Source organism: Oncorhynchus tshawytscha, linkage group LG01 (assembly GCF_018296145.1).
Source record: "Oncorhynchus tshawytscha isolate Ot180627B linkage group LG01, Otsh_v2.0, whole genome shotgun sequence".
Lineage (NCBI taxonomy): Eukaryota > Metazoa > Chordata > Actinopteri > Salmoniformes > Salmonidae > Oncorhynchus > Oncorhynchus tshawytscha.
This window is the reverse complement of record NC_056429.1, coordinates 19,905,259-19,914,502: the sequence shown is the minus strand read 5'-3', so window position 1 is coordinate 19,914,502 and position 9,244 is coordinate 19,905,259. Positions and strand designations below refer to the sequence as shown.

Below are 9,244 nucleotides of genomic sequence, written 5' to 3'. Positions count from 1 at the left end.
GCTAGAGTGGGATTTATAAATAAGGTGGATTTGATAGCAGGTGGGATGTACACAGCTAACTCATGAAGATGGATCTGTTTTTGGGAACATCATACTGACACACACACATACGCACATTCATCTTCTCCTGAAATACCATTGCTATTGATTGATCCCTCTTGGAGCCAAAACTAAGCACACACACATGACACAACCTTTTCCTAGCTCCCCTGTGTAGTGATGAAAGGCCTGTGTGAGGATTCCCCTCGTCTTCTTCATTCCCAGCCGCACAGAACACCCTTCTAGAACACAGGTATCTTTGTGATGTGTTGTAGAGAGGCGAGGTAATAGCTCTGGCTGTTTGAGGGCTGGCTGTTTTCTGCCTTGTGGTTGTCTGTGTATTTCTGTGGGTATGCTGCTGTAGACTGGACAAGCTGATAAGAAACAGTCAAAGCCTCCCATCTTCATTAATGTCTCTCAAGGCAGATACACAGAGCATCAATCAGCTTGATAAACAATAATCTTCAAGAAAATGATATATCCTTTCAAATATTATTCTTGCTAATTGATAGAAATACAATTCTTAGACTGAAAAATTGCAATTTGTAGATATTGTAAATATTCTCCATTCACCCCCACAAAATAGCATTTCAGATCATTTCCACAGAGTGAAGCAAATAAGCTTTTCTTCCACAGGTCTTTTTCAATAATTTTCAGTGAATAGAAGACAATTTAAAATTGTTATCAACACCCAAAATGAATCAATTTGGCAGCATGGAATCAGCGCGGTGCTCTAGCCTTGGATACACCAGCTGGCTTGGGCTTTTCTACCGGGGCTTACCCCTCACTGAGACCAGAGCTGGCCTGCAGAGTGACGGAGAGCAAGGGGGAGTGGGAGGAACATCCATCTGAATACCCTGCAACGATAATCAACCAGAAGCAGCTCAGTCTTTTGTTGACTAGGAGTCCAAGACACGCAAAAGACAGGCTGTATATCAATAACCAATTACTGGCACAGCTGTTCCTCCATTGTTCCTCCTCTGAGCAGGAACAAAACCACACTGAAACACCATCTTTAGAAAGAAAATCTTCTCTTCTAATCGTTTCCAAAAGGTCTTGCTAGACCTTGTCCATCTACTAATATCCCCTTCTTTGTTTCTTCTATTCTCCTTATATGGAGCCAAGCCTATTTATTTAACCTTTATTTAACTAGGCAAGTCAGCTAAAAACAACTTTTTATTTACAATGACAGCCTACACCGGCCAAACCCGGACGACAATGGGCCAATTGTGCGCTGCACTATGGGACTCCCATTCACAGCTGGTTGTGATACAGCCTGGATTCAAACCAAGGTGTCTGTAGTGATGCCTCTAACACTGAGCTGCAGTGCCTTAGACCACTGCGTCACTCAGGAGCCTATCAGGTAATTTTGTTTTGTTGTGGTACTTTTTTCACCCCCTCTGCTCTGCAACATCAGTTGGAACTGCGTTAATTAAATAGAGAGAAAGAGCTGCGGGCCCTGGTTTTTTAATGTGGAAGAACAGCGCTTCAAACTAAACTCAAAATGTTCCCAATTAAAATGAAGATGAATTGCAGCCCCTAGTCCCCTATTGCGCCTCTGTGGCTGAACCTCTGAGTGGGTCTCCAAGCTACTGCCATTCAGACAGGCCTGTTGATGCACCCGTGCGTCAATCTGATTAACATAATAAAAAAATCCTCATCAATATCCGTCAGTTTAAGCTAGATATATGTTTTTTTTTGCATGGGCTGCATCTCAATTTGCCACATCCTCCTATGTCGGCATCTGCGGTGGAAAGTGGCAAAGCTACAGCTATACTTGTCAGACCAGGAAAACAAGTACCAGTCAAAGTTTAGACTACTCATTTTTCTTTATTTTAGGTTTTACAATTTTCTACCAAAACTATAAAATAACACATATGGAACCATGTAGTAACAAAAAACTGTTAAACAAATCAAAATATATTTTAGATTTTAGATTCTTCAAAGTAGCCACCCTTTGCCTTGATGACAGCTTTACACACTCTTGGCATTCTCTCATCCGGCTTCACCTGGAATGCTTTTCCAACAGTCTTCAAGGAGTTCCCACATATGCTGAGCACTTGTTGGCTGCTTTTCCTTCATTCTGTGGTCCAACTTATCCCAAACCATCTCAATTGGGTTGAGGTTGGGTGATTGTGGAGGCAAGGTCATCTGATGCAGCACTCCATCACTCTCCTTCTTGGTCAAATAGCCCTTACACAGCTTAGCAGTGTGTTGGGTCATTGTCCTATTGAAAAACAAATGATAGTCCCACTAAGCACTAACGTTAGTATTCAGCTAACCACGGTTTGTGGTCATCAGCTATCCTTTAGCTAGAAAAGCTATCGCCAGTTTTGTACAACGCGACTCAGACCAGAACATACCGGACCTATTTTTCTCTCCATATCCCTGGATTTCAACCGCAAGCTCTGGACATTTACTATCCTTGTGACTATTGGCTTACGTCGATCCCGGAGCAAACATAAATTATTCCGGAGCTAGCCAGCTGAAGAGTTCCATCAGCCACTCCTGGGCTACAATCACCTATCCGGACCCGTTTTACTGCCGATGCGGAGCCCCACCGGGCCTTCACGACTGGACTACCGACGTTATCTGCCCAACTGGCCCCTCCGTCGCAACGTTACCCGAGCGCCCATCTGCGGCCCGCTAATCGTTAGCGGTCTTATCGGCTGCTATCTGAATAGGTCTATCGGACAATTTTTCTTGGGTCACTATAACTATATCTATTTTGCCAATTGGATTGATCCCCTCTACCACACGGAACCCCACTAATCTACCGACGGAAACACACGAAGTGGCTAAAAACAGACCTCCATCCTATGCTAGCTTGCTACCGATGGCCCGGCAAGCTGTCTGAATCGCCGTGACCCCATCCAACCTCACTACTCACTGGACCCTTATGATCACTCGACTAAGCATGCCTCTCCTTAATGTAAATATGCCTTGTCCATTGCTGTTCTGGTTAGTGTTTATTGGCTTATTTCACTGTAGAGCCTCTAGCCCTGCTCACTATACCTTATCCAACCTTTCAGTTCCACCACCCACACATGTTATGACATCACCTGGTTTCAATGATGTTTCTAGAGACAATATCTCTCTCATCATCACTCAATACCTAGGTTTACCTCCACTGTATTCACATCCTACCATACCTTTGTCTGTACATTTATACCTTGAAGCTATTTTATCGCCCCCAGAAACCTCCTTTTACTCTCTGTTCCAGACGTTCTAGACGACCAATTCTCAAAGCTTTTAGCCGTACCCTAATCCTACTCCTTCTCTGTTCCTCTGGTGATGTAGAGGTGAGTCCAGGCCCTGCAGTGCCTAGCTCCACTCCTACTCCCCAGGCGCTCTCTTTTGATGACTTCTGTAACCGCAATAGCCTTGGTTTCATGCATGTTAACATTAGAAGCCTCCTCCCTAAGTTTGTTTTATTCACTGCTTTAGCACACTCTGCCAACCCGGATGTTCTAGCCATGTCTGAATCCTGGTTTAGGAAGACCACCAATAATTCTGAAATCTTCATCCCTAACTACAACATTTTCAGACAAGATAGAGCGGCCAAAGGGGGCGGTGTTGCAATCTACTGCAGAGATAGCCTGCAGAGTTCTGTCCTACTATCCAGGTCTGTACCCAAACAATTTAAAAATCCACCCCTCTAAAAACAAGTCTCTCACCATTGCCGCCTGCTATAGACCACCCTCTGCCCCCAGCTGTGCTCTGGACACCATATGTGAACTGATTGCCCCCCATCTATTTTCTGAGCTCGTGCTGCTAGGCAACCTAAACCGGGACATGCTTAACACCCCAGCCATCCTACAATCTAAGCTTGATGCCCTCAATCTCACACAAATTATCAATGAATCTACCAGGTACCACTCCAAAGCCGTAAACACGGGCACCCTCATAGATATCATCCTAACCAACTTGCCCAACACCTCTGCTGTTTTCAACCAAGATCTCAGCAATCACTGCCTCATTGCCTGCATCCGTAATGGGTCAGCGGTTAAACAACCTCCACTCATCACTGTCAAATGCTCCCTGAAACACTTCAGCGATCAGGCCTTTCTAATCGACCTGGCCGGGGTATCCTAGAAGGATATTGATCTCATCCCATCAGTAGAGGATGCCTGGTTATTTAAAAAAATGCCTTCCTCGCCATCTTAATTAAGCATGCCCCATTCAAGAAATTTAGAACCAGGAACAGATATAGTCCTTGGTTCTCTCCAGACCTGACTGCCCTTTACCAACACAAAAACATCCTATGGCATTCTGCATTAGCATCGAACAGCCCCCGTGATATGCAACTTTTCAGGGAAGCTAGAAACCAATATACACAGGCAGTTAGAAAAGCCAAGGCTTGCTTTTTCAAGCAGAAATTTGCATCCTGCAACACAAACTCAAAAAAGTTCTGGGACACCGTAAAGTCCATGGAGAATAAGAACACCTTCTCCCAGCTGCCCACTGCACTGAAGATAGGAAACACTGTCACCACCGATAAATCCACCATAATTGACCATTTCAATAAGCATTTTTCTACGGCTGGCCATGCCTTCCACCTGGCTACCCCTACCCCGGTAAACAGCACTGCACGCCCCACAGCAACTCGTCCAAGCCTTCCCCATTTCTCCTTCTCCCAAATCCAGTCAGCTGATGTTCTGAAAGAGCTGCAAAATCTGGACCCTTACAAATCAGCCAGGCTAGACAATCTGGACCCTTTCTTTCTAAAATTATTCACCGAAAATGTTGCCAGCCTGTTCAACCTCTCTTTCATGTTGTCTGAGATTCCCATAGATTGGAAAGCAGCTGCGGTCATCCCCCTCTTCAAAGGGGGGGACACTCTTGACTCAAACTGCTACAGACCTATATACATCTAGACCTATATCTAAGTATGGTTCCCAATCAGAGACAACGATAGTCAGCTGTCCCTGATTGAGAACCATACCCGCCCAAAACAAAAAATACAAAACATAGAAAAAGGAACATAGAATGCCCACCAAAATCACACCCTGACCAAACCAAAATAGAGACATAAAAAGCTCTCTACGGTCAGGGCGTGACAGTCAGCCTTCTTCTCTGGAGCCATCTTATACATACACACATATTGAGATGGATATTACACTCATATGTACAGAGACCGTATTGCTTCAATTGCACCAATATAAAATCCGAAGCCAGCTGTCTGTTTGTGGACACACACACCTGTCCTTACAGGTTCTCTCTCGGGCCACACCTTAAGCACACAGGGGTTTATTGAAATGATACATGGCAGGTTAAAGATCCTGTATGACTATTTGAAAAAACCTGTTAGGGAGGCTGCGAATTTTCGCAGCTTTTTGTTAAAAATCGCGCAACATTTCAGCGCCCTGCTACTCATGCCAGGAATATAGTATATGCATATGATTAGTATGTGTGGATAGAAAACACTCAGACGTTTCTAAAACTGGTTAAATCACGGCTGTGACTATAACAGAACGTGCGTTTCATCGAAAAGTGCAGGAAAATCTGATCACTGAAAATGGAAATAAATATCCATGCGCCACTTCCAGGAATTGTTAAAGGTGAACCGTATTAAATGAGGCCGAGGTTGCAGTACCTACAGCTTCCACAGGATGTCTAGAGTCTTGTCATTTGCTTAGGCTTTGATTCTTGGTCGAACCGACCCAAGGGAACCGATTCCCTCCGGCCTCAAACAGGATGTTTTGGTTGAGTTTTTTCCGGGCATTTTTTCCAGACGGTCACCTATAGAATTTACATCGCCTCCTGATGAATTTTATCGCTTATTAACGTGTACTAATACCTAAAGTTGCATTACAAAAGTATTTCGAAGTGTTTTGTGAAAGTTTATCGTCGACTTTTTTAATTTTTTAAAAATGACGTTGCGTTATCAAACTCAGTTTTTTCCTTGATTACACAGTCTTCATAGATCGATATCTAGGCTATATATGGACCGATTTAATCGAAAAAAAGACCCAAATAAATGTTTATGGGACATCTAGGAGTGCCAAGAAAGAAGCTCGTCAAAGGTAATGAATGTTTTATATTTTATTTCTGCGTTTTGGGTAGCGCCGGCTACCGCAAAATCTGTCGTGTTAGGTGACGTTGCAGTATTTTGGGGGTACATGCTATCAGATAATAGCTTCTCATGCTTTCGCCGAAAAGCATTTTACAAATCTGACTTGGTGGATAGATTCACAACGAGTGTAGCTTTAATTCACTACCTTGAATGTGTATTTTAATGAAAGTTTAATGAAATTATGAGTTTTATCAAAAACTATAGGTGGCGCTCTGAAATCCGCTGAGTGTTGTTCCTGCATGGGAACAGTATTTTGCGTCATCCTTAAGAAGTTTTAAGCTAAGCCCCTCCTCCTTGGAGTCATAAGTGACAGGAAGCTATATCAACATGGCAAGCAATTCAGCAGTACACTACATTTCCCATGAGTACCATAGTCTGAAGAAAAACAAAAAAACAGAATCTTTGTCAAAACATCTTTAATCTAATCTGAAAATATTTCCACCAAATTCTTGCCAAATCTATACAAAATATTTGCACCAAATAAGAGTTCTCCCAATGTTTAAGTCTGTAAGATATACAACAACTCCAGTTACTGTGGCTATTGATGAGGTTGTCTAATATAAAAATAAGCTGAACACAATTAATATTTCACAACAGCAGGGTTTATGTTCAGTTCTGCAGGGGAAGATACAGTATATAGCTATACAACAGTTGCACATTCAGACTCAAATCAAATATTTGGTCAAAAGTTAGAAAACACAGGTCAAATCCTTATACTGTATAGATTATTCACACTGTCCCAAAGCAATATTCTGAAATCTTGATTAAATAGATGCATACTACACTATATGATCTATGTCAATTTGTCATTACTGAATTCAATTAAATGGAAGAGGTTTTAATCTGATCTTGAAGTCCTTTTACACACACACACACACACACACACACACACACACACACACACACACACACACACACACACACACACACACACACACACACACACACACACACACACACAGGTTAGAATATTAATACCTGTATTATCAGACAGACTCCACCCTGCTCCACTCACTCATATTGAGATGGATATTACACTCATATGTATAGAGACAATATTGCTTCAATTGCACCAATATAAAATCCAATATAAAATCCTACCGACCTAGTAACAATTTGAGCACAGCCAAAGCCTACTGAGCTAAATATCGACTGAACATAAATTTGGATATCGGGACCAGAGTAAAAGAACTAGCCAACGATAAATAAAGAGATGTAAATAATAAATACAATGATTAAATCCTTGTTTTGCTGGGTAACCTTTGATGACACTCCGCAGCACAGCCCGAAGAGATGATCAGGAAACTCCACCGCTCAAATCAAAGCCCTACCGTGGGCTGTAGCCTATCACCATTCACATCACAACTACACTCTGTTCTTTTTATGTTGATTTTTAGAGGTATCAGACAGTAGCAAGACTTGAACCGCACAGGATACCAGGCTTTCATTTCTACTGGCCTCCCTCAACCACCTAATAGCATTAACAGCAGCATGCCTGCCAGCTAGTATTAACCCTGTACTTGGCTCCTGCTCTTAAAGGGATATTTCACACAAATTACACAATGACACATTAGTTTCCTTACCCTGTAAGCAGTCTGTGTACAAGATACAGTATGACAGCAATCCATTCTTTGGTTTAGTTTCCCTTGCACGTTTTCCAAATGCAAACATTTGTAGCACAAATCTGTCATGGGACCAATTTTATAATTTATGTCCAAATTATCCTAAAGTATCGTGAAGCTCACCAAAGTAACTTATAGATGATTTGAACATGATGCCCAAAAATTGCTAATAATCGGTCCCATGACTTGAATGGGATTTGTGCCACAAATGATAAACATTTGCATTTGGAAACAGTACCAGGGAAACTAAACCAAAGCATGGATTACTGTCATACCTTGTACATAGAATGCTACAGGGTAAGGAAACCACCCAGATTACAAAATGACACATTGAATTATCCCTTTAAGGACTCTGATTTGTTGGGCAATGTATTGATTCACTGGTATTGTTGTTCCCATATGAACTCAATGTATAGCAGTTCGTGATTGGTCGAAAAGCAAGCACATTATGGGATGAGACAAGAACATCCACAATGAACCAAACCAAGAATCCTAACAGTGTAGTACAGCATTGCATTGCATAACATACTGTGTCAGGGGAACCCATCGACTCTCACATTTCCCGCCTCCACCACACCTCACACCTGGAATACAGCTATCAAACAATAAAACAAATGAAAAGACTAACCAAATACAAAATGTTACACCAGCCTTATTTGGTGGCACCTTCTCATAAGTGTAAACTTATTAGTGTAAATGGTGTGTTGTGTTATGTAATGGCTACAACACGTGTACAGTAGCGTTCATTCAACACACAGATAGAGTGGAAGCTTCTGTAGTGATCTCTAGAGCAGAGGCATTTTCTATCAACATGGGGGTGTTGGTGATACATATGGGCTATAGAGTTCTCCTCTCCACATGCTAAAGTGATCACTAACATAATGGAGGCACAGCACTTCATGACATTTCTAGTCCAGTTTCAAGCACTGGTAGGGCACTGCATCTCCAAGCCCTTACACACAACATTATACAATAACAACCAGAGGGGGAAATAACTATGATCAGATCCTGTAGTGTGTGTGTGTGTGTGTTCAGGAGTCCATTCTGTCTGAGATTCCTTCCTACAATAAGAAGGTTTGGCCAGAAAGCATCCCCATCCCCAGCACTGAGATGGAGAGAGGAGAAAAGTGAGCGAGGAATGGATCGGGGGAGAGTCTCTTCAGCCCTGAGTGTTGGTTGAGTGTTGGTCCCCAGGCAGGAGGGCCCCAGGCCCATCAGATCACCCCATAGTCCCTGAGGGCCTTGAGGAGCACCGTGTCCTTGACGGCATTGAATACATTGCAGATGTTGTTGGTGTCGGTGGCGCAGGTGAAGTGGGGGTACAGCGTCTTGCTCTCCTCCTTGTCCCGGCTGCGAGTTTGCTGCTTATACATCTTCTGTATATACTTCATAGCATCCTGAGCATCACGTCGCTTTCCTTCAGGTGTGGGGTGAGGGGGAGGACAGGGGCAGGGTAGAGATGGAGAGGGAGGAGAGAAAGAGAGGGGAGAGAAGAGAAGAGGTCAGG

The 9,244-nt window shown here is 42.9% G+C and overlaps 1 protein-coding gene across 5 annotated transcripts in view; it reads right to left on the bottom strand.

The window, feature by feature from the left end:
* Positions 1 to 6,514: 6,514 nt before the first annotated feature.
* The window catches only part of LOC112236833 (guanine nucleotide-binding protein subunit alpha-11), a 53,770-nt gene continuing 51,040 nt past the window's right edge, over positions 6,515 to 9,244 (bottom strand). For all 5 annotated transcript variants that reach the window (XM_024405598.2, XM_024405534.2, XM_024405665.2 and 2 more), the window contains one exon: positions 6,515 to 9,154. In XM_024405598.2, coding sequence (XP_024261366.1) covers positions 8,952 to 9,154 — 203 coding nt within the window. In that variant the 3' untranslated portion in view covers positions 6,515 to 8,951. The remainder of the gene's footprint in view (positions 9,155 to 9,244) is intronic.